We start from the raw sequence: 26,812 nt of genomic DNA on the forward strand, positions 1-26,812 counted from the left end.
ACAATAAAATTTTTAGGTTGTCTAAGTGACTTATACATTACGTTTAAATCGAGCAGCGATAGTCCGCGGTGATCTGAAAATGATGTGCCGGGAGTTGTGCCGTTCTCGGCCGCATCAGTAACCCTCGAGCTCCCGGCTAGCTGGGTAGCAGACGTCTCCGAAAACGTCGAAGCACTTTTGCAAATATGCGATACCTTGATAAACCGAGCAGATATTTGATGTTTACACAGCTACTTTCTCGCATGAAAATATGTTAAAAGTTTATTTTGTGACACAGAAAGATTAGTATGAGTAATTTTAAAACTTAGTAGCGGCCGCCATTGTTGGAAACTGGAGTTTGGCTGGGCCGCGCTATGAATTCTGGGATATGGTAGGCCACGAAGGACACACCCGACCCATCCTTCAAATTCGGGGAAAAGGAGGACGCATTTGTCGGCCGCATTCGGAGGAGTCTACGAATTTGGACAGCCTTCGGCGCGTCGCTGTGACGTAATCGGTCTACAAATGCAGCCTCAGGAGGATGCAGCCCATGAATTTGGACATGACCAACCATTATCCTCTTCAAATTATGGCGGGCGACAGTCATAACAAAGAGATAAAGCACTTTTGAAATACGGGGAAAGCCAAAAACTGCACTTCCTCCACTTCCGTAACATTGATTCATTAATGTTGAATTCTCTCGCAGCTGCTCTATTCCCATGTTGTTGCAGTATATTAATCAGAATCAGAATCAGAATACTTTATTGATCCCTGGGGGAAATTATTTTTTGTTACAGTGCTCCATTTTAAACCAACATTAAGACAAGACAGACAGGCAGGCAGGAATGATTTACTGTGTCGTTCAGTGGTGCTTTTCGGTAACCTCAGTCTCTCACTGAACGAGCTCCTGTGACTGACCAGCATGTCATGGAGTGGGTCGGAGGTGTTATCCAACATTGTCTTTATCTTGGACAGCATCCGCCTCTCCGACACCACCTTGAGGGAGTCCAGCTCCATCCCCACAACATTGCTGGCCTTACGGATTAGTTTATTAAGTCTGTTGGCATCTGCGACCCTCAGCCTGCTCCCCCAGCATGCAACAGCATAGAGGATCGCACTGGCCACAACAGACTCATAGAAAATCCTCAGCATTTTCTGGCAGATGTTGAAGGACCTCAGTCGCCTCAAAAAATAGAGACGACTCTGGCCCTTCCTGTAAAGTGCTGTGGTGTTTTTAGCCCAGTCCAGTTTATTGTCAATGTGTACTCCAAGGTATTTATAGTCCTCCACAATGTCAACACTGACCCCCTGGATTGAAACAGGGGTCAAGTGTTTCCTGGTCTTCCTGAAGTCCACGATCAGTTCCTTGGTCTTTGCCACGTTGAGCTGCAGATGATTCTGCTCACACCACGTGACAAAGGAGTCGACCACAGCCCGGTACTCTGTCTCATCATCCCTGCTGATGCATCCAACCACCGCAGAGTCATCAGAAAACTTCTGAAGATAGCAGGTCTCTGTGCAGTGGCTGAAGTCTGTGGTGTAGAGGGTGAAGAGGAAGGGGGAGAGGACAGTCCCCTGTGGTGCCCCTGTGTTGCTGATCACCTTGTCAGACACACACTGTGGGAGACGTACATATTGTGGTCTTCCTGTCAGGTAATCAACAATCCAGGACACCAGAGAAGCATCCACCTGCATCGCTGCTAACTTATCACCCAGGAGGGTCGGCCTGATGGTGTTGAAAGCACTGGAAAAGTCAAAAAACATGACCCTCACAGTGCTCACCGGCTGGTCCAGATGGGTGTAGACACGATTGAGCAGGTAGATGATGGCGTCCTCAGTTCCGAGACGAATCATAACTAACCTCGTATTGTGGATGGATGATTTCAGTTGTTCTCCTGACTGAAGTTTGGCCCGTGTACAGCATCCTGCTATGCGATTGCATTTGTCCCTGACCACCAGAATCCCTCACGTTAACTTTTATCGAGTGGAAAAAAAGTTGGCGTTCATCCTCCAGCTTCACTGTGCTAATGTTATGCTAACATAGCTGTGTCGCTAGCAATCACGTAGCACAACATTATATACCAGGTAGTCCAACTTCAGTAACCCTGCAAACGCCACTGCTGTTTAGTTTTCTGTCTTCATTTATGCTGGAAGTGATAGCAGAGCTGTTTGAATTAGTTTCAAAAATCTCTCAGTCAGAACATGCTATGAAATGTTTAGGTGGAAACTAGCGAGCTAACTTCCTGTTAACTTCTAACTCCGTTAAATTTAATAAATTCTGTTTTCATGGATGTTAAACTTAATTGTTACACCTGGTAAAGCAGCAACGCTGATGATTTTATTAAAGATGAAAGAATTTAGACCGTTTTTAACTCTTAGTGTTCGTTTGACTTTGGGACCTGAAGCGGACAGAGTTTTAGACCCAGATTACTCCGCGAAGCTCCTCACCACGGCAGCCGTAATGCTCTGACGATCCATCAAGCAATGCGGCTTCGTAGCTTACCAAAGTTCTACTAAAACATTTTTTAACAGATTTCTGCACGCCCAAATCGGTTCGAGGTCAGTAAGCACAACCAGAATTCATACATAAGACACACTCTTGATTTTTGAGAAAATTAAAGGATTGTCAGTCCTTATAGTGTGGAAAATATGTTATACAGAAGAAAAGAATATATCGCGATATATATTGTTACCGCACATGCTTCAAATTATACCGCGATATGGATTTTAGGCCATATTGCCCAGCCCTAACTCCCAATTTATTTACAACATTTGAAACATACAGTGTAGCTCCGTCAAAACACTCCAAGGCCAAGTGAAAGTGCTGAGAGGGAAAAGATCATGATTAATGATTTATTTAAACTCATAACTGGGTGCAGCAGCTGAGCTTTGACCTGTGAGCTGCAGCTTAAGCTTCTTTTATGGTTCAGTGTTTAATGTGTAAACTGTTTATCACTGCAGAGACGCCTACAGGCTATCTACTGTTCAAAAGTGAATTGTTATATACAGTGTGGCAGCTGACCTTTGACCTGTGAGCTTCAGCCTCTTTGCTGAGTGTTTAATGCTCATCTATTGAAGCCTGCAGACACACCCACACACCATCTGATTCGTTCTCAGGGTTGTTTTCTGTGTGTTGGAGTTGGAGCAGAAACCTGCTGCAGGTTAATTATTGATCAAATTAATATCACAAAAGGTGCAGCAGCTGACCTTTGACCTGTGAGCTTCAGAGTCTTTGCTGGTGTGAAGTGTTTAATGTGACGCAGTCTGCAGACACAGACGACTGCTGACGGAGAAGAAGCAGAGGATTTTCTCTGTTTCTACACAGACCTGGTCCAGACAGCAGAGAGCTGCAGAGTGAAGACGTTCATTGGAAGAAGAAGCTGAGTAAGTTCAACGTCCTCTTTGAATCCTGGATCAGGAAGTGAATATTTGGTGTTTAAATAAGGTTTCTGTCTTTGACTCAGCCTGCTGTCACTTTGTTTCAGAGAGAAAAGGAGATTTTAGATTAACTGGTGTTCCTGCTGCTCTAGCATTAAAGGACAGTATAGGTGACTGCGCTGATGCCTGTTTATAATTTCACCAAAGCTAATAAACTGTTGGCTAAATTTTCTTGTTTTCAGATGTAAACAGAGGTGAGAGGAGCAGATAATAAGGATTAAATATTATGCTGAATAACTAAATTCTGCTAGTCTGTGACGTAACTCCCAGCAGCATCGCCTCATTTCTTTGACCTTTAACATGAGTTAGCTTAGCTAGCAGAGCAGCTATCTCTGCTGTCTGTCATGTGACCGAGTCAAGTGTGTGTAGTAGACTTGTTAGCATAGCTAGCAGGCTGACAGAGGCTAGCAAACTGTGTGAACACTTTGTAAGAGGTGAGCAGTAAAGAGAAGGATAAGGAGCTCCTCCAAATGCTGATAATGCACTTAACCTGAATTTTCTGCTTGTTACATTATATGTGATGTTCAGTCAAAAACAATTACTTAAATTAACATTATTATTAGTATTATTATTATTCATAACATGGCTCCCTACTGTAGTGGTTTGAACAACTGATCTGTGGTTATTGTGTCCCTGCAAATTCAACAATGCGCCTCAATGCAAAGCATCAAATAAACATTTTTATTATCAAGTCATTCGACCTACTGGTTGAATCACCGTAGCTCTGACAGTGAAGCACACTCATTTTTATTGGTAGTCACCTTGTGAGCAATGTTCCCTCTAAGCTGCGCAAGTGCGCAATTCAACCTGCCAACACGGACGATGATGCAGTTCTACACCGCAATCATCGAGTCCATCCTCACCTCCTCCATCACCGTGTGGTACGCTGGAGCCACTATCAGGGACAAACAGAGACTGCAGCGTGTTGTGCGCTCTGCTGAGAAGGTGATTGGCTGCAGACTCCCATCTCTGCAGGACCTGTACACCTCCAGGACATTGCGGCGTGCAGCTCGGATCTCAGCTGACCCTTCTCACCCTGGACACAGTCTGTTTGACCTGCTCCCCTCAGGCAGGAGGCTTCGGTCCATTCGCACCAGAACCTCTCGCCATAAGAACAGTTTCTTCCCCTCTGCTGTTGGACACATGAACAATAACCGTATGACTTTTCCCACCACTAACACATGACCCTACGCTGTGTCACTGCATCATTCCATGTTTGGCACTGATCACCACCTGCACTCATGTATATATCTTTCTACGCAGCACTCTTAATTCTTATTCTCATGTATATATCTCATGTATATCTCATGCACATATCTTTCTACGTAGCACTTTTAATTCTTATTCCTACTTTTATTTTTTTCATGTCTATTTAAGCGCAATTTATGACAGTTTGTTTGCACTGAAGCACCGCAGCAATTTCCTAATGTTGTAAACCTGCTCAACATTTGGCAATAAACCCCTTTCTGATTCTGATTCTGATTCTGAATTGCGCACTGTTGGCACGGTCTCTGCGCAGAGAAAATCTGTGTTGCGCACACAAAAAGAATTCTAACCTGAATTGAAATTAAAGTAAACCAATCAAAACATGGCATTTAGTTGTTAAGAAACGGAGTGACGGCGTGTTTGAGATGTGAGAGAGGCGTTTAGAGCAAATCTTGTGTAGTTAGTGTGTAGTTAGTGTGTAGTTAGTGTGTAGTTAGTGTGTAGTGTAGTCAATAGTGTTGTTGTGTGTGTCAGAACAATGAGGCGACTGCTGAGTGTTACAGGTGTTACAGCAGTGACACATCTGCTGCTGTCAGGCCTGCAGGTATCAGGCTGTTGTTCTCCTTCATCTCATAGAGGACAGGAATTTATTTTTTGGAGCGGCACAAATAATTTGTGTGGCATCAGATTTGATGCAGAACAGCTGATTGTTCTGTAAATAGTTTGAAATGTTTATTTTAAAAAAACACCTTGGCTGCATTTTTAGGTAAACAGCTGCAAAAAACTTTGTTTGCATAACTCAGTTACTTTTTTGAAGAAGTAACTATATAATTAACTGCCCAACTGTCAGGGGTTTTGACATTTATTTTCACAAGTAAGAGAAAATAAGACACTTGCAGACCAAATCAGAGAGTTTTAAGACATGCGCATGGGTGTGTGCCTCTCAGCAAAATCACACACACAGAATGCATGTCTTGTTCCTTTATTTATAGGGTAAGAAACTGATTACATAGTACTTCCTCTTTTCAGTTACAGGAGGAGAGTTCAGGCATTATCTCAACCTGTCTGACCTTTCAGACTGGGGTAAAGAATACAGAAGTTTATCATGCTTATCTGACATCACAGATACTAAAAAAGAATACATTGCGTTTGTGTTAACAAATAGACTCAGTTACGTGAAAATATATGAACACTAGAAAATAAAACACACTTGATCATATTGCATAATAAAAATCCTCTATCACCAACATTGGTCATTATTTACTGTATGTTGCAGACAGAGTTACAGACTCTCTCCCAGACCACAGACTCATAATACAAGTCAGAGCTTTATAAAAAAAAAAGAAAGTTGTGTTTTCAAAATTGGAGTTCAAGTTTTTTTTTTCCTTCCAATAGTGTTAACATACTACACACGTCATGAACAAGATTTTTTTAAATTTTCATTGTAAGTGGGCTAAAGCAGTTAATTAAAAGTAGTCCATCAACTGAAAGGTTTAAAATGTTCACACGTGTTGGACTGACTGAAGCTTCCAGTCACAGTGACTCAGTGTGTGTCAGTGAATGCATCGTGTGTGCTTCAGGCTCCACCTAGTGGACTGATAGCAGAGCAGCTGATGAATTTGAAGAGTGTGGCCTTTTTGCACACAGCCTGTAAATGTCAACAACAAAAGGAGTGTGTAAAACATGTATATTGTAGTGATGCAGTGTACTGTGTATATTTATACTGGCAGTATGGAACATGATTATTTGGAAATGCCTAAAATGGAAATGATCATATACTGTGAGGTGAGGTGTGGACAGTGGTTGTGCTTTTGTAACATTGAGGCAAGGACAGTGATTAGTGTTTAGGGGACACATCATTGGTTTTTGTTAAAAAGAAACAGTTTCTCCACTGTGGCAGGTCGTAGGCGATTTTTTTTTTCTAAACTGTCTCTAACTCTCACTAACCGCAACTCTCCATCAAACGCCCACATTTTGTCTGAGGGGTTTATATCGCTGTCATAGCTCGCGGCAAAGTTCGAACCGCTTCCTGAACCAGTCACGTGGTACAGCCGGGCAGCGAGGCTTCGGACGTCATCATTTTCAGCTCCTCCCATAAATGAAGCAAGCCTCGATACGCGCTTCGCGGAAACGCCCCCTCCATTACTCGACACACGCTTCGAAGCCTCGATACAGAACGTCACATCACTAGTTAAAGCTGAGTAAACACTGACCCCAGACCAGCACCGTGATAAAGTGAGCTGCTGCTGCTGAACTTGAACAGGTAACAAAGTGATGAGCAGTCAGGCTGCAGGTTTCTACCTGTTCATGTTTCTACAGTAGAATCACTTTGAAGTGTCTTTGTGCTGTTTCATCTTTGATTTGTGTTCATAAACACTCAGAGAAACATCACGTGACCTCATCAGGATCTGTGTTGGTGTGTGGGGCTGTACCTCAGCTTTATGTTGTTACATGCTCATTTGTTCATTTCACACAGTAACATCAAAGTAATGTTATGAGGAGTAATGAAGTAACGTACTCCATTACTTTTAATCAAAGTGTTCTGTGTAATATGTGTAATAATGACTGTTTTGAGTAATGACCAACACTGATCACAACAAAGAGGAAATGCCTCCAACAGAGGTGGGACCAAGTCATTGTTTTGCAAGTCTCAAGTAAGTCTCAAGTCTTTATCCTCAAGTCTCAAGTCAAGTCTCAAGTAATGTCAGGCAAGTCAGAGTCGAGTCTCAAGTCACTGGTGTAAAAGTCCGAGTCAAGTCACAAGTCTGAAATTTTGAATTTCAAGTCCTTTCGAGTCTTTAAAAAAAAAACGAAAAAAAGCATGTTGCAGTTATATGCTAAATGTAAATATTAGACCATGTAATTTTTAAATCTGTGTTTTTCTCAACACATGACAAAATAGTGAACTTAGAAAATATACACAAATTGTGAAATTGCACCTCTTTAAAATGCAGCTCAATTAAACCTAGCTGCAAGAATAATTTTCACCGACAGTTCTGAGATAAGCTGCATGTTATTCTTGGATGCGGTTGTAGGACCGGCTTTAAAATCGCATGACAAAAATATCATACACATTAAAAAAAACTGTATCACCAACGTAGCCTGGACAACATTTGCTAGTTAGATGAAGTCAGCTATCTCATTGTAGCATATTTATATGCATATTTATAATCATACGGTTCTTGGAGTGAGTGCATACACTCGTGAAGTTTAGTAACTTCAGGTCACTGCAACAAGCCCAGGTACAGTTTACCGACGGATGGGTGCAGGACCTTGAAATGCACCGTGTAGAACGAAAGACCATCGTACGTATCATAAGTTTACCAGTCTCACAAATCGTCGTCATAAATACACATTCCTTAACCGTTTATTAATAGGACCTTTGAGCTCAACGGTAATTAATTAGCAGTGGAAATAATTTCTGGTAGCATCACAGAAATGTAGCAGTGACAATAATACTGTATGCTGTAATCGCACTGGGCAATTAGTGATACAAAAAACCTGTTTTATCCTGTGAATAAAAGTATATGTTTTTGTCAATGTACCATAATAACAGAAGCGAAACGCAATATTGTGTCAGGACAATTCACTATTTATGCACAATAAATAAAGGAGCATAGCGCGACAATTTCTGTTCAGCGCCAGACTTGCTTGTAACCTATATCACCAATTATGTTATGAAAATGACGCATTAACTACAACAGAAGACTTGCCTTTGTGGAAATGCTTGGAGCAGACTAACCTGTGAGCTGGAGTGTTCTGGGACGTTATATTTGGTCTTTGAATGGCTGCAATCCAGGCCATCTGTCGCCTCTTTGTTACTTCGGAAACATGGCTCGAACAATTTCTCTTCAACGACGTAATCCGATAACAACCGATCTCTTTACCCGTCGGCTTCCCGTGGCTGTCATGCGACCGGCTATTGCAGTTAATAATACAACAGCTTCTTGACATTTTTGTGTTTCTTTTTATCGCTGTGTGACTGATTTCAATTGAAAGGCTGTGTGCGCTAGTACCTCTTGCCACGAGTTCCCAGAATCCTTTGCGGTTTTACCCCTGAATGACGTCACATTTTCAATCTCTATATAATATGCATGTTAAATTTTATATTTGGGGTAAAATATCAAGTCTTTTCAAGTAAACCGGTTCAAGTCCAATTCAAGTCCCAAGTCATTGGTGTAAAAGTCCAAGTCAAGTCACAAGTCTTAGAACATTTTTTCAAGTCAAGTCTAAAGTCATAAAATTAATGACTCGAGTCTGACTCGAGTCCAAGTCATGTGACTCGAGTCCACACCTCTGGCCTCCAACATGCACAAACATTTGAGCCACAACATGCAGTTAATGTGCACAAATGTCTTTGATATGCTGCTCAGTGATGGTGGTGACTGTCAGAGCAGAGCTACTGAGAATCAATAAGTAATATCAATGATGGGATCAGAATCACTAAATTCTTCTCATCCCTGTCAGTATCATACATGTGCTGTATAATGTGATAAATGTAGAGGTGCTGGCTGTTCTCTCACTCTGCTGTTTAGCTGTAAAGGACGCCTCCCTGCCTTTGTCTCATTCATGACCTTTAATAGTCTCTTCTAACATGCAGAGATCTGTATGATCTGTTTCATAGAGTCTAACCAGCCTGTACAGGTAACAACAACAGTCACTGCATCACTGACACACAAACGTCATCTCTGTCAATAACAACATTCATACATGGAATAAAAACACATCAGTGGATCATTGCTGGAGCTGATGTTTGTGCTCCTGGTGCAAAGGCTCTCAGTTTCCTCCTTGAAATAACATCAGTGGTGGGTCAGCGACATGCTTTCTTTCCCTCTCAGGTTTAAATATCTGGGACTCTCCACCGTTTGGTTTTAGAGCTGAAGAAGCTTCTCGGATGAAACGTCTTCCAGAAACTTAAAGACGTCTCTTTTCTCTCCAAGCTCCTTAGATCACATGACCTGGATGACTGAACCTACAGACATATTGACCTGGTTTCATGGTCACATGACAGGTCAGAGGTCAGCGACTGTAACTCAGTTCCTCCTGTTAATGTGAACTCACTGAGTGTTTGTGGTTTACCTCTCAGACTGACTGAAGATGATGATGGAGGAAGAGGAGGACAGAGCAGAGTCTGCAGGGTCCAGCTGTCCGTCTGTGAGGAGTGACCGGTCCAAAGGTCGACCTCCAGACTTCAGTGGTGAACCTGGAGCAACGAGGTCAGAGAGCTGAACTCACTGAGTAACAGAAATAATTCTGCACTGACATTATAATCAGTGTTGACTCTGGTTGATTGTCTGACTGTGTTTGTGAGCTGAGAGGAAATGAAAATGAGTTTGTAACAAAAATCAGTTTTGTCCAGTTTTCCTGTAAAAAGCTGAACTCTAATCTAAGAGGATGTTACTGACAGGAAACAGCTGCATTATCTGCAGTCTGTGTGATCACAGCTGCTTCAATCATGTTTGTGTCTGCAGAGGTCAGAGGTCACAGTCTGCAGGGTCCAGCTGTCCGTCTGTGAGGAGTGACTGGTCCAAACCTCTAAACCCTCCACACTTCAGTGGTGAACCTGGAGCAACGAGGTCAGAGAGCTGTGATGACTCCTTTACATGTTTGTGTTTCCTGGATAAATATGACCTGAAACATCCTCAGATTGTTACAAAGATTCATTAAAAAGAAAACAATGAAAGAGAAAAGATCCAAATGTTCGACTTGGTCATTTGCTGTTTGAGGACAGTGATGCTCATATCTGTGGGGAAAGTGTGACCTGAGTGGGTTCATGTTTGTCTTTAAAGAACAGAGCTGCTCTGATTCTCTTTGTGTCTGATCTGTTAAACAGTCTGAGAGGTCACACAGAGACCCAGCAGCTAAAGCCTGGATCATACTGGCTGCTGTTACTCCATCAGGACAACACTGAACCACAGTGGTGTGGATGTAGTGGATAAATCCCACCATACTGATGCTCAGAGTTAACCACAGGGAACAAAACCAGATGTTACCTTCAGATTGTGACCTTTGGAGTGGACGATGCAGATTTCAATAGAGAATAAATGTTGTTGTTTTTCAGCTGTGAAGAAAGAATCTAATTTTCTGAACTTAAGAATTTATGATGCTGGAAACAACATGGAGACTATAACACAACATTTCCACTGTGTTCATAGAATGAATGTAAAACTGTCAGACATTCATTAAATATGCAAAATGTCTACAGAAGCATCAGAGGGTCAGACGTGAAGCACTCAGTGATTTTGATCAAATGACTCATCAGTTATTGATCTGTACTACACTGATCTACCACGTTAGTAAAGCTGGTGTTCTGGTGGTGGAGGGAGACTCGGATCATGTTCTGGTTTTGGAGCAGTGATCTGCTGATGGTTCAGTTTGATGAGCTTCTTCAAAATCATCCCTGACATCACCACTGAAAGGACGTCCATGAAAACAGACTGAAAATTACTGATATGTTCACAATCTGAGAGTTTAAAACTTGACAGACTTGATTCAGATGAAGTTATTTGAGCAGAAACTCCTGGATCTTTATCCTGTGTTGATCTAATCCTTCATGGTTCCTCCACAGAGTGGAGCAGCAGAGCTCAGAGGTTCCCAGTGGTCAGTCTGCCCAGCAGCATCAAACACAGCTGGACTCCATATTTATGGTCTGTACATGTACAACAACTACTTTAATATTAATAATAATGCATTTATTTATAGGTCCCTTTCAGAACACCAAGGACTCTGTGGACTAAATGACCAAAAGAAACAAACTTTGAAATCAGACGGTGCAAATGTGATCACAGGGAAACGTTTTAAACATCGAGGCTTTAAACAGAAACCAAAGTGAAACAGTTTGTAGTCGAGATCAGTGGGAATGAAGCTGAATAACTGTTTCTTCAAAAACTTTGAGCAATAAATGACAAATATGATGGAAATTAGCAGCATTAGCACTTACTAATGATGTTAGTCGACACTCGGCTGTATTGAGACGACCACATTAGGTGGTCCTCAACTGTAATGGAAACCAGTGGATCCAGTCCAGTCGTGGCGACCTGTGGTGAGTCGATCTGAGCAGCTACTAATGGAAACAGGGCCATAGATGTGTTTGTGCTTAATAACAGTGAATCACATGAGTTTTACATTACAGTTAAAATCTCATGTTGTTTGTTAAAGTGTGCAGTTCAGGGTGTGTTACTAAAACACTTTCCAAAGACCCAGCCCCCATAAAAAGCAGCCAATCAGCTTCTAAGAGTTACACACCCACACATATCTATCAGGTTAACTCTGGTCTAAGACACTTGGATTTAGCTTGAAGAATGTTCCTGTACGAGGACTGAAAATGATTTAAAAAGCAGCCAATGTCCAAAGAACAACTTTGACACACCTTCATAAAACCTGCAGAGCAAAGAAAAACCAGCTGAAAGTCTGGCTGCTCTTATGAAAAGTACAGAGAAATTATGGGTCGCTCAACGCTTGTGCACAATATAAGAGTTGAAATAAATATAAAGAATAACTCAAAGTCCTACAATCATACTGATAAAGTCATCTACAGCTAACTATCCAAGTGGATTTGTTTAAGACAGCTCCATCTGCTGGTGGCCCTCTGCAGGTGCATGAAAGGGGCGTGTTTATAGTGAAAGTAGTAGAGAAAGTAAACCCCACGGGAAGGAGGAGGACTCTCAGCGGCTTCCAGCTCATATTCAGACATTTGACTTCTCACTGAAAGCAGCAAGTTTGAGTGTCTGTACCTTAGTTAGAAGAGATAACATGGTCATAGTAATTAGAGTTGATTGAGCAATGCTGTCCTTATAATGTAGTTTATGATTTTTATGGACAAGTCCAGTTTTTCTGTAGAGCCTCTCAAGTTGGTGACAGCAGCAGTGGAAGTTCACGTGTAAACCAGAGCAGCAAATCAGGTCCAAATGTGTTGTTCACAGTGAGTGGGATCATCATTGGCTGCTATGTTAACCTCCTGCAGCAGGATGTCTTTGGTCAGAGAATGGATAGATCACTAAGTCATTGTTGAGTTTAGGGAGACAGTAGACAGTTGGAGGAGGTTCAGCCAGTTGACACACAGTAGATAAAATAACTGAAGGCAGGAGCAGACACCTGTATGACTTTCCACCTCTCACATAGATTATTTCCCTGGGCAGCGCCACAGGGCTGGTAGATGTAAACAAAGCTGGAGGAGAGGATTGATTCATCTGAGAAAAGTCACAGAGTTGTGTCTTGATGCTCAATCATCCAGGTACGTAAATCCCAAAAAGCTTGATTCTGTTCATCTGGATGTTTTCAGTGGGAGAAACGTTTCATCATCATCAGGTGACTTCTTCAGTCTCAGCTGACTGCAGGTTTCAATCTCATAAACAGGACATTTGTATGACTGAAACCAGCCCACTGAAGGAACAATGGGCTGGGAGGTCAGTTCATTGATCATTGGTACGCATATTGTCAGGACCATTGATCAATGGTTGTTGATCAATGGTCATGAGTCCAGTTCACAGAGAGCTGGGGAATGGCTGCAATCACAGCATGTAAGATGGTGACAGTTGTACCCTTAGGCCCCTCCTCCATTCAGAGATGGTCTTTCCCTTTCACTTAAATGGCCTCCTTGACTCCGCCCTCAAACCAGCGTTCACATTTACTCAGGACCTTCTTGATGTGAAGTTCTTCTGCTTCGCTGGCTGCTGTGTCTGTGGGGATGGTGTTTGTTCTGTGTTGTAGTGTCCTGATGACGCCCAGTTTGTGCCCCAGTGGATGATGAGAGTCAAACCTTAAATACTGATCTGTATGCGTAAACAGAGTGAACCTTTAAGACCAGTTGTCTGTACGATCAACTCAGTCACCTGAAACATCTCCAAGTTTCTGGCTTTGATCATCAACCTGTTGGTAGTTCAGCTCTGAACACCAGTGAAATGTTTCTCCCACTGAAATCGCTGCATTCATATGAACAGCATCAACGTTTTGGGATCGTGGAGTTGTCGACAAAGTCTCAGTTAATCAGATAAAGTCAAACCTATAATTGGTAAAGAGTTCGTGGATGATATGCCCCTTGATGGTAAAGAAGTGGATGTTGTGTGGACTAAAGTTCAGAGTGGTGGGTCATTCATAAATATTCTGTTCCAGCTGCTGGAGGACAACATCATCACTTTTGTGAAGAACGAGCTGAAGAAGATCCAGAAGGCTCTGAATCCAAATAAGCCCCAGTGCTTGGAGTTTCAGAGGGAGGATGATGAGCAGAGGAGCAGCAGCAGAGAGGCATTTGTGAAGATCACAGTGGACTTCCTGAGGAGAATGAAGCAGGAGGAGCTGGCTGACCGTCTGCAGAGACGTAAGAGGATTTATCTAAAGATTTAAGCTGCTGGATAAATGAGACACTTGTGACACCAGTGTGTTCAGTCATTTCTCAGTGGGTCAGAAATTGTCATCAGCATTTTGTAAAATGTGATTGTTAAAGTTGTATTTTTATTATTATTATTCAGAACTTCCAGCTGCAGTTTGTCATCGTAACCTTAAATCCACCCTGAAGAAGAAGTTCCAGTGTGTGTTTGAGGGCATCGCTAAAGCAGGAAACCCAACCCTCCTGAATCAGATCTACACAGAGCTCTACATCACAGAGGGAGGGACTGCAGAGGTCAATGATGAACATGAGGTCAGACAGATTGAAACAGCATCCAGGAAACCAGACAGACCAGAAACAACCATCAGACAAGAAGACATCTTTAAAGCCTCACCAGGAAGAGACGAACCAATCAGAACAGTGCTGACAAAGGGAGTGGCTGGCATTGGGAAAACAGTCTTAACACAGAAATACAGCCTGGACTGGGCTGAAGACAAAGCCAACCAGGACATCCAGTTCATATTTCCATTCACTTTCAGAGAGCTGAATGTGCTGAAAGAGGAAAAGTTCAGCTTGGTGGGACTTGTTCATCACTTCTTTACTGAAACCAAAGAAGCAGGAATCTGCAGCTTTGAAGACTTCCAGGTTGTGTTCATCTTTGATGGTCTGGATGAGTGTCGACTTCCTCTGGACTTCCACAAAACTACAATCCTAACTGACCCTAGAAAGTCCACCTCAGTGGATGTGCTGCTGATAAACCTCATCAGGGGGAAACTGCTTCCCTCTGCTCGCCTCTGGATAACCACACGACCTGCAGCAGCCAATCAGATCCCTCCTGACTGTGTTGGCATGGTGACAGAGGTCAGAGGGTTCACTGACCCACAGAAGGAGGAGTACTTCAGGAAGAGATTCAGAGATGAGGAGCAGGCCAGCAGGATCATCTCCCACATCAAGACATCACGAAGCCTCCACATCATGTGTCACATCCCAGTCTTCTGCTGGATCACTGCTACAGTTCTGGAGGATGTGCTGGAAACCAGAGAGGGAGGGCAGCTGCCCAAGACCCTGACTGAGATGTACATCCACTTCCTGGTGGTTCAGGCCAAAGTGAAGAAGGTCAAGTATGATGGAGGAGCTGAGACAGATCCACACTGGAGTCCAGAGAGCAGGAAGATGATGGAGTCTCTGGGAAAACTGGCTTTTGATCAGCTGCAGAAAGGAAACCTGATCTTCTATGAATCAGACCTGACAGAGTGTGGCATCGATATCAGAGCAGCCTCAGTGTACTCAGGAGTGTTCACACAGATCTTTAAAGAGGAGAGAGGACTGTACCAGGACAAGGTGTTCTGCTTCATCCATCTGAGTGTTCAGGAGTTTCTGGCTGCTCTTCATGTCCATCTGACCTTCATCAACTCTGGACTCAATCTGCTGGAAGACAAACAAACAACCTCTACATGGTCTAAACTATTTAACAAACCAAAACTTCAATCTCTCCACCAGAGTGCTGTGAACAAGGCCTTACAGAGTCCAAATGGACACCTGGACTTGTTCCTCCGCTTCCTCCTGGGTCTTTCACTGCAGACCAATCAGACTCTCCTACGAGCCCTGATGACACAGACAGGAAGTAGCTCACAGACCAATCAGGAAACAGTCCAGTACATCAAGGAGAAGCTCAGTAAGAATCTGTCTGCAGAGAAAAGCATCAATCTGATCCACTGTCTGAATGAACTGAATGATCGTTCTCTAGTGGAGGAGATCCAACAATACAGGACTTCAGGAAGTCTCTCCACAGGTAAACTGTCTCCTGCTCAGTGCTCAGCTCTGACCTTCATCTTACTGTCATCAGAAGAAGATCTGGATGAGTTTGACTTCAAGAAATACTCTGCTTCAGAGGAGGCTCTTCTGAGGCTGCTGCCAGTGGTCAAAGCCTCCAACAAAGCTCTGTGAGTAAACATGTTGTCATCGCTTCATTGTTAAAATCATGGGAAATAAATCAGAAATGCTGAGTTCAAAGAGCACTGTAACATTTTTTTAAAATAGTGAATTAAATGATCATCAGTCACTCAGTAAATATATGGTAGTTTTAATGTTTCACTCCAGCATTTCTAAAACACACTTTGTTCTGTAACTCTTATCAAAGGACAATCCAGACCCAGCCTATAAGAACATGAGCTCTGATGCTTCAGCCCCTCTGACAGGTTTATTATCCTCAGCTTGTTCACTTGTCTCCAACTCCAGGAGTTTGGTTGTTTTATTCTAAAGCACAAACTTCACCTGCCAGACTTCACCTACATCTTTTTCTGATGTTCATAATTTAAGTTCAAGTTTGTATCTCACTTTCAGTGCACACCCTCCCTTTTTAAATATAAATCTCTGCTGTGCTGTCATGTTTTCATCCTGTATGGAGGGAGAAACTCGGTCTTCATTACTGAAATTGCCTCTAAGGTCGTGTTTCTTGTCAGTAACCATATGTAACTGTAAGGCTTCCATAACCAGTGTTATCACAGAATTACAGTGGGTTCACTCTGGGTCCTCTACAGTTTCTTCCCACTGTCCACAGACATGCAGTTAGGTTACCTGGTGATCCAAACTTCATGCAGGTGTGAGTGAGAGTGGTTGTCTGTCCCTCTGTGGGCTTAGTGGAAGAGACTGGATGGATCTCTGCTTTGTCTTTGATATATGCTGACAGCAAACATTCTCCATGAAGTCTGCATTTCAGCTCATCTCCTTTATACACACCTTTAACAGGAAGAGTTTTATACAGCTAGTGTTTAAAATCAAGTGTTATTCACAATACACAGGTAATGAGCATGATTATTGAATTACTAAAATTTTCTAAAATAATTGTTTTAGTTAATATTGTATGACAGTGTACACAGAATTATTAGCTCAGTAGGCAGAGTGGTCGCCCCATGATCATAAGGTCAGGGGTCGAATCCACCGAATAGTTACCTTGTGGTACCCCTGAGCAAGGTACCATCAAGGTACCAATCATGTGCACTGGACTGGTAGCACTCATAGTCTCATAGGTTTAAATAAATTTTTTTAAAAAAGGGTTCAACATATAAACAAATTTAATTTGATCACATATATTCTTTGTTTTTTTTTGTTTTTGTTTTTTTCCTTTCTCTCTCAGACTGAGCAGCTGTAACGTCTCAGAGAAAGGCTGTGAAAATTTGCTGTCAGTGGTCAGCTCCCAGTCCTGTAGTCTGAGAGAGCTGGACCTGAGTACCAACAGCCTGAAGGCTTCAGCAGTAAAGCTTCTGTCTGCTGCAGTGGAGAGTCCACATGCCAAACTGAATGTTCTGAGGTCAGATCAATTTGTATTATGTTTAGTTCTGTTTGTTTATGTGTTTGATGTTTGTTTTTGTTTATGTCTTTATCCAGTTATCCTTGTCTCATAGCATTTTTATTCATTTCCAAGTTAAAGTGAAGTTTTACTAACCTGCTCAGCACAAGACAATAAGCTATTGCACCTTGATTACACTTTAACAACAATCTTTATTCATGTTTTTATCTTCAGACTTAACATCTGTGAACTCTCAGAGGAAAACTGTGAAGCTCTGTCCTCAGTTCTCAGCTCACAGTCCTCTAGTCTGACAGAGCTGGACCTGAGTATCAGAAAGCTGCAGGATTCAGGAGTGAAGCTTCTGTCTGCTGGACTACAACGTTTAAACTGTAAACTGAATACTCTGAGGTCAGATCAGAAAACATTTAGTTTTTAGAATTATTAATTAAAGTTCATACATATGATGTTGTATCTTAGTATGTTTATGTTTCCTTTAAAAATAGAAAGTCAACATTTAATGTTGTGAAATGTATTAACAAACTCTACATGAGTACTTGTTTTATAGATTGTCTTTTATTTTTCAGACTGAGTGGCTGTAACCTGTCAGAGAGAAGCTGTGAAGCTCTGTCCTCAGTCCTCAGCTCCCAGTCCTCCAGTCTGAGAGAGCTGGACCTGAGTAACTCTGACCTGCAGGATTCAGGAGTGAAGCTTCTGTCCGCTGGACTAAAGAGTTCACAGTGTGCAGTGGAAACTCTCAGGTCAGGATTCAAACTTTTCCACAGATGATCATTTGAAATGTGATTTATATTATTGTATAAACAGGTAACTTTTACAGCTGTCAAGTGAACTTTTATTCACATTTGAGTGGATAATTGGACTCTGAATTACTAAAAGTTGTTATAGTCATGTCTTTGTTTATTTAAAAAAATACTTCATGTACTGCCTAATTTAAAGATTTAGGCTCCTTTGGGCCCATAATATATATATTTGATTTCTTTGTGAATGAAATTAGGAGGATATTGGCGACTGCTGATTGGCTCGCTGTTTGTTTTTTATTCACAGTACTTAATTTTAAAGGCTGATTTCTCAAAATGAGATGTTTATCTTTTCTTCTACAACACGTGGAGCCACCAAATCTTCTTGCTTCATTTATTCATTACAGTTTGATTTAAAGAATATTAGACTCGTAACATAATAAATATATTTATTTCACTTCTTCTTGAGAGAAAGAAAGGGATGACTGGGTGAGCTCCAGTGGTTCATCCCAGCAGAGAGAGCGGCACACTGGGCTGCAAATGATCACAGTAGTAATGGCCATAGTTTGATAAAACAGGCAGTCTTACCCTGTAGATAATACAGGGTTCTGGTGCCGATGTGGGGGAGGGGACTCGCCCGGTACTAACTACATACTACTAACTACCTCATCCAGATGTCTTCCCTACTAAACCTGATAAGAAGTAACTGCAGTAGCCTTATAGGTCAAATCAGTTTCACCTGTTAAAGTTAGCTCCACTATTAATTAGGGGTGGGGGAAAAAATCGATACTGTGTAGTATCGTGATATTTTGTTTGCTAATAATGTATCGATACAGGGACAGCAGAAATCGATATTTTGTTACAAACAATTTTTTCTCTGAAGTCAACATGCTCTGGAGTCAGAGCATGTTGACTTCAGAGCATGTTGATCCTTTTTCTGAGCAACAATCCTGACATTCCTTCACTGTCCAAATGTGTTTAACTTTTTTTTTGGCAGCAATAAACATGACAGTTTACTTATTTTAATTTAAGACATGTTTAATTTTAATTAAGTTTGAAACTTTTTTATTTAATGTAAAATTATATATTTTTTTAAATTTACTTTCAAATTCTTCAGTTGCTGAAGGGGCTGCATAGTTTTCATAAATTGCATAGTTCAGAATAGCTATAATTGTACCAGATGGTTGCATTCAGTTAAGTTGGACTAGACTGTAATACAAACCGTTCAGTTTGTCAACAATAAAACTGACTGAAATGAGAGAAAGACTGAGTGTGAGACTTTGATATTAGATAAAATGAATATTGATAAAGTTTACCTTTATGTGCAGAATTTAAATATCGCAAAATATTTTAAAAAATCGCAATAATATCGTATCGTGCGTTAAGTATTGTGATAATATCGTATCGCGAGTTGTATGGTGATTCCCACCTCTACTATTAATGGTGTCACTTGTTATTTCTGGGATGAGTTTAGTAGCCTGAACAGCTGCTTAAAGGAAAGTAATTAAATAATAAAAATAACCTAAGTCCGGGGGAACCTGCAAGAGCTGTTTGCACAAAGAATAATGCTCAGACTTTGAGGTTTTATCGTTTTACACAAGGTTTAAAAATGAATGTCCACAATTGAATTGCAGAAATTGTTATTGAGCTAATACTGATGTAGTTGTTATCTTTGGTAAGGAGAGGTTGGAGGAAGGATGAGCACAGTCAGGCCTAAAGATGCTCTTAATAATAATAATGGATTGCATTTATATAGCGCTTTTCGAGACCCTCAAAGACCCTTTACAATCCCACTACAGGGAGTGCAGAATTATTAGGCAAGTTGTATTTTTGAGGAATAATTTTATTATTGAACAACAACCATGTTCTCAATGAACCCAAAAAACTCATTAATATCAAAGCTGAATGTTTTTGGAAGTAGTTTTTAGTTTGTTTTTAGTTTTAGCTATTTTAGGGGGATATCTGTGTGTGCAGGTGACTATTACTGTGCAGAATTATTAGGCAACTTAACAAAAAACAAATATATACCCATTTCATTTATTTATTTTTACCAGTGACACCAATATAACATCTCCACATTCACAAATATACATTTCTGACATTCAAAAACAAAACAAAAACAAATCAGCGACCAATATAGCCACCTTTCTTTGCAAGGACACTCAAAAGCCTGCCATCCATGGATTCTGTCAGTGTTTTGATCTGTTCACCATCAACATTGCGTGCAGCAGCAACCACAGCCTCCCAGACACTGTTCAGAGAGGTGTACTGTTTTCCCTCCTTGTAAATCTCACATTTGATGATGGACCACAGGTTCTCAATGGGGTTCAGATCAGGTGAACAAGGTGGCCATGTCATTAGTTTTTCTTCTTTTATACCCTTTCTTGCCAGCCACGCTGTGGAGTACTTGGACGCGTGTGATGGAGCATTGTCCTGCATGAAAATCATGTTTTTCTTGAAGGATGCAGACTTCTTCCTGTACCACTGCTTGAAGAAGGTGTCTTCCAGAAACTGGCAGTAGGACTGGGAGTTGAGCTTGACTCCATCCTCAACCCGAAAAGGCCCCACAAGCTCATCTTTGATGATACCAGCCCAAACCAGTACTCCACCTCCACCTTGCTGGCGTCTGAGTGGGACTGGAGCTCTCTGCCCTTTACCAATCCAGCCACGGGCCCATCCATCTGGCCCATCAAGACTCACTCTCATTTCATCAGTCCATAAAACCTTAGAAAAACCAGTCTTGAGATATTTCTTGGCCCAGTCTTGACGTTTCAGCTTGTGTGTCTTGTTCAGTGGTGGTCGTCTTTCAGCCTTTCTTACCTTGGCCATGTCTCTGAGTATTGCACACCTTGTGCTTTTGGGCACTCCAGTGATGTTGCAGCTCCAAAATATGGCCAAACTGGTGGCAAGTGGCATCTTGGCAGCTGCACGCTTGACTTTTCTCAGTTCATGGGCAGTTATTTTGTGCCTTGGTTTTTCCACACGCTTCTTGCGACCCTGTTGACTATTTTGAATGAAACGCTTGATTGTTCGATGATCACGCTTCAGAAGCTTTGCAATTTTGAGACTGCTGCATCCCTCTGCAAGATATCTCACTGTTTTTGACTTTTCTGAGCCTGTCAAGTCCTTCTTTTGACCCATTTTGCCAAAGGAAAGGACGTTACCTAATAATTATGCACACCTGATATAGGGTGTTGATGTCATTAGACCACACCCCTTCTCATTACAGAGATGCACATCACCTAATATGCTTAATTGGTAGTAGGCTTTCGAGCCTATACAGCTTGGAGTAAGACAACATGCATGAAGAGGATGATGTGGACAAAATACTCATTGCCTAATAATTCTGCACTCCCTGTATTCATTCACTCTCACATTCACACACTGGTGGAGGTAAGCTACAGTTGTAGTGGTAGGTTAGGTTTTGCCCAAGGACAAAATGACCAAGACAGAGAGAGCTGGCTCATCAGACAGACAAGCTCATCTTGTAACCTACTGGTTCGCTGGTCAGCACACCAGCTGACTAGCGAACCGGCTAACTAGCACACCAGCTAACTAGCACACCGGCTAAATAGCAAATCAGCTAACTAGCAGACCAGCTAACGGCAGCCACAAGCTGAAGGACGATTAAATGTAGTGGAGATATCAGAGATGACACTGGTGTGTCCGATTCACTCTTTAGCACTCCGTTCACTCCAGTGTGTCAGCCAGAACACCACTGAAGGCCAAATGATCCCAGCATGTGGAATAAAGAGCTTAAGGTTTGGTTTGAGACACTTTATTCTTTCACTGATTGATTCTTGCGGCTGTGATCATGTGTGTGGTTTCTTACAAAAAGGAAGTACACAATACAAATACATGACAAATAAGATGAATAGATAAGTTACATATCCAGTTATATGTACGTACATCAGTATAGCTAATATAGCCATATATAAGGACAAAGATCACAGTACTATAATGCAGTAATGTTAAACACAAAGGTGTATATCTACATAAATCTGTCCTATCAGTGATCAGGGTACTGTAGTATACTTCCACTACATAAACTATAGAAACTAAACGACATTAGTGTGACTTTAAGTTACCATCAGTACAGACGAACTGATGGTAGTTGTACAAAATAAAGGCATTGCAATTATTGTGAAGGGCTTCCGGTTAAACTAAGATCAGCTGATTACCTCATAACAAATTGTTTGCTATAGAACGCAGCTCCCAGTCTTCATTAATATCATGTACTGTAACTCCCAAGTAACCATGGTTACCCAGCCACGCCCAGTAGTCTCCAGAGAGACCAACAGCTGGTGCACGTTGTAACGCCGTGGCTTTCATAGTCTCTCCTTTTTCTACAGCTCATGTGTTCTTCTTGTGATGGTGCGTCTTGAGGGAGGCTCATACATGCCGTCATTTGTTGATCCTAAGAACGTTCCTCAGACCGACTTCTTCAACAACACTAATCAGCCTGCAGTTTGTAGCTACTCACTTCACTGTGGTGTTTGTTAGCTTGTCTTTCTTTGGTTTTATCCTGACTCCTCCCACAAGCTGATCCTACGTAGTCTGCCCAAGCCTCCCACCTCTGTTTGTTTGGGTGGTTTGTTTGCTGCCATCAACAGCGTGTAATGCATTTAAGTGATACTTCAGACATGAAGTACTGCGACAATAAAAAACTCAACTTTGCTTAAAAATAACTTTAGTTGTATCAACACTGCCCTCTGGAATAATTAGACTTTGGTGACAAACTGATGTGATCTTCATGTTTCCTTTGTTGGACTGTGGGCGAGTGTCAGAACTGAATGTACTGAGTAACATGTGGAGTTTAAATATGTGTCAGTTCCAGTTTTAGAGCTCTAAAGTGCAGCTATCATGTTAGGAATATGTTAGGAATAGACAGGAACACTGAGCACACTGAGGTCAAATCTTTATTTATCCAGTTCATCTGTAGGCTGAGCTCAGTCCATCCATTTAGTGAAATGATGTTTAAAGGTCTCCTTGTTCTGTGAGCGTGCACAGATCCTGAAGCAGAAAGCCTGGGTTAACAGAGAAATGATCATCACTGTGATGATGCTCACCATCTCTGACTGGGATTTGAGGTTTTGTCAAAGCAGCAAAGAAAGCCTGGCTATGTTGGACTGGGTGTGGAAGCAGCTCCCAGTTTGAGTTCAGGAGACAGACACCCTCTCTACTTTGACGATCAGCTTCAAACTTTCCTTTTTGATAAAACTTATAGTTAGAGCTGGATCAGGTGACCCTGAACCATCACTTAGTTATGCTGCTATAGAGATGGATAACAGATGGATTGTTGTTTTGTGTGTCTGCAGTCTGTCAGGCTGTCTGATCACAGAGGAAGGCTGTACTTCTCTGGCCTCAGCTCTGACCTCCAACCCCTCCCATCTGAGAGAGCTGGACCTGAGCTACAATCATCCAGGTCCCTCAGGAATGAAGCTGCTCTCGGCTGGACTGAAGGATCCAGGCTGGAGACTGGACACTCTCAGGTATGGAGAGAATGTCTGATAGAGGAGGAAGAGCTGGAATCATTTCCTGTGTCTTTCACTCACTTCCTGTTTGTTTCCTGCAGATGAGACATGAACAATCACACATGCAGGAATATTTTCAGGGACAGACACACTAGTCTAGCTGGATAGTACATGGATATTTATGTAGGGGGTCTTCAAGGAGTCTGTTTGCAGGAACATTAATGATAACTGATAAGTCATGTTGAGAGTTTCATTAAAAGTAGACTTACAGTTAGGTAATATTTGGACAGAGACAACATTTTGTAACTTTAGATACAAGTATCAGCCATGTGTGTGTTTCCCATGCTGTATGTCCACAGTCACAGTGACAGTCAGTGACACTGACAGAAGGATGAAACAAGGCTGTGAATCATTTCAGTCTGTGTGTGTGACAAAGAGGCAGACAGGAGCAGCTAACATTTGGAAATGGAAGCTTACTGGAAACACTACATTCACGGCTGAATTCACAATAGATTTGTTCTCAAGTGCACATTTAGCAGCTAATGCTAATACTGTTTTCCCTTTGCTTTCTACAGCAGCTATTGCTAAGTAGGCCACTTTGCTCCGCTAAGGATTTGTGTGACCATGATGGAGACTCTGATAAGCTAATGCTGCTAAGCTAATGCTGTTTATGGGCCCTGTTAGAATCAATATTTGATTGATTGGTAATTTTTGATTGGTAATTTATTTCAACATGTGAACAATATACAAGTACATTTAGAAAAGAAATGAGAGAAAAAAAAATATACTATACAAATTACATACAAAAAAACATTCTGATTAATTTACATGTTGTTTGAGAAAAATATTAACGTTTCACATCATTATAACACAAGAGAAAAGGGTATTGGCATTAGCTACTGGTTCGAGCCCCAGCTTGGACAGTCTCGGTCGTTGTGTCCTTGGGCAAGACACTTCACCCGTTGCCTACTGGTGGTGGTCAGAGGGCCCGGTGGCGCCAGTGTCCGGCAGCCTCGCCTCTGTCAGTGCGCCCCAGGGTGGCTGTGGCTACAATGTAGCTTGCCATCACCAGTGTGTGAATGTGTGTGTGAATGGGTGGATGACTGGATATGTAAAGCGCTTTGGGGTCCTTAGGGACTAGTAAGGCGCTATATAAATGCAGGCCATTTACCATGTACTAGTGCTTATTCACCTCAAATTACCTTTAACTGCTAATGGCAGCCTACTTAGCATTAACTCCTCACTAATATAATGCTAATTTACATCAAATTAGCATTAACTGCTCATATTGTTATAAGGAAAGAGAAAACGGTATTAGCATTTGCTGCTAATAATTATTCACCCCTAATTAGAATAAGCCGCTAAAAGCAGCCAACTTAGCATTAATTCCTCACTTTGTTGTTACCCAACGGAAAAGAGTATTAGTATTAGCTACTATCATTTTTAATAAGTAAGAGAAAACAGTATTAGCAGTAGCGCATAATGCTAATTCACGTCAACGTAGTATTAGTTAATAATGGCAGCCTACTTAGCATTAACTGCTCACTAATATAATGCTAATTCGCATCAAATTAGCATTAGCTGCTCAAGTTGTTATAAGGAAAAAGAGAAAACGGTATTAGTATTAGCTGCTAATAATTATTCACCCCTAATTAGAGTTAGCCCCTAATGGCAGTCTACTTAGCATTAACTCCTGACATTGTTATAATGCAGGGGAAAAGAGTTACCATTATCGGATAATGCTAATTCTCATCAAATTAGCATTAGTTAATAACGGTAGACTTCATATCATTAGCTGCTGTCATTCTTACAAAGCAAACAGTATGAGCATTAGCTGTTAATCCTTTTTCATCTAAAATTAGAATTAGCCACTAATGGCATATTGTTAAAAAGTAAGAAAAAACATTGTTAGCATAAGCGGATAATGCTAATTCATCTCAAATTAGTATTAGCTAATAATGGCACCTGCTTAGCATTAGCTGGTCACATTGTTATAAGGCAAGAAAATATGGTATTAGCATTAGCTGCCAATTTCTATTTACCTAAAATTAGCATTAGCCACTAATGGTAGCCTATAGCAAAAACTTCTTAATGCTAAATGAAGTTAATTAATGCTAAGTAGGTTTAACTGAAATTAAAGTAGTGTTAGCATTAGCTGCTGATATTGTTAAAAGGTAAGATAAAACATTGCTAGCAGCAGCGGATAATGCTAACACACATAATAATTAGCATTACCTAATAATGGCAGCCTTCTTAGCATTAGCTGCTCATATTGTTATAATGCAAGGGAAAAGAGTTGGCAAAAACAGTGTTAGCATTAGTGGATAATGCTAATTCACCTAAATTAGCATTAGCTAATAATGGCTACGTACTTAGCATTACCTACTAATATTGATATAAAGCAAGAAAATATGGTATTAGCATTAGCTTCTAATGCTTTCTCATCTAAAATTAGAATTAGCCACTAATGGCATCCTATTTAGCATTAACTCTTCACATCGCAAGGGAAAAATTAGAATTCAATAAAAAAAAATAAAGTGTTCACATTAGCTACTTGTATTGTTAAAAAGTAAGAAAAAACATTGTTAGCATAAGGGGATAATGCTAATTCACCTCAAATTAGTATTAGCTAATAACGGCAACCTACATAGCATTAGCTGGTCACATTGTTATAAAGCAAGAAAATATGGTATTAGCATTATCTGCCAATTCCTATTCACCTAAAATTAGCATTACCTGCTAATGGCAGTCTACTTAGCATTAACTCCTCACTAATGTGATGCTAATTCACATTAAATTAGCTTTAGCATTAGCTGCTAGCATCAGCCTACCTAGCACTAGCTACTCACATTGTTAAAAGGGAAGAGAATACGATATTAGCATTAGCTGGTAATATTTATTCACCCCTAATTAGAATTAGCCACTAATGGCAGCATACTTAGCGTTAACTCCTCACATCGTTGTAATGCAAATGAGGCTAACTTGCATTAAATTAGACTGCTGTTATTAGCTAATGCTATTTAGCAGTAGCTGCTCACATTGTTATAAAGCAATATTTGCTAATGCGTATTTGCCTTAAATTAGACGTAGGTGCTAATGGCAGCCTACTCAGCATTAGCAGCTCAGATTTTATAATGCTAGGAAAAAGAGTGTTAGCATTAGCCGTTCACATTGTTATAAAGTTAAGGGAAATAGTGTTAGCATTAGCTACTCACATTTTTAAAAAAAGTAAGTGTTAGCATTAGTGCATAATGCTAATTCATGTCAAATTAGCATTAGTTAATAACGGCAGCCTATTTAGCATTAGCAGATAATGTTGACCTTGGCCCACTGGAAAAGTTAAGAA

At 41.1% G+C, this 26,812-nt stretch overlaps 1 protein-coding gene across 1 annotated transcript in view; it reads left to right on the forward strand.

The window, feature by feature from the left end:
• LOC146606847 (protein NLRC3-like) overlaps nt 1-26,812 on the forward strand; it is a 1,106,670-nt gene that overhangs the window by 971,482 nt on the left and 108,376 nt on the right. Inside the window, exon 10 of the mRNA XM_085349198.1 lies at nt 17,822-17,995. Coding sequence (XP_085205324.1) covers nt 17,822-17,995 — 174 coding nt within the window. The remainder of the gene's footprint in view (nt 1-17,821; nt 17,996-26,812) is intronic.

Source organism: Diplotaxodon limnothrissa, unplaced genomic scaffold (assembly GCF_057381915.1).
Source record: "Diplotaxodon limnothrissa isolate DT_005_m unplaced genomic scaffold, D_limnothrissa_male_GT1.1 unmapped_scaffold_4, whole genome shotgun sequence".
NCBI lineage: Eukaryota > Metazoa > Chordata > Actinopteri > Cichliformes > Cichlidae > Diplotaxodon > Diplotaxodon limnothrissa.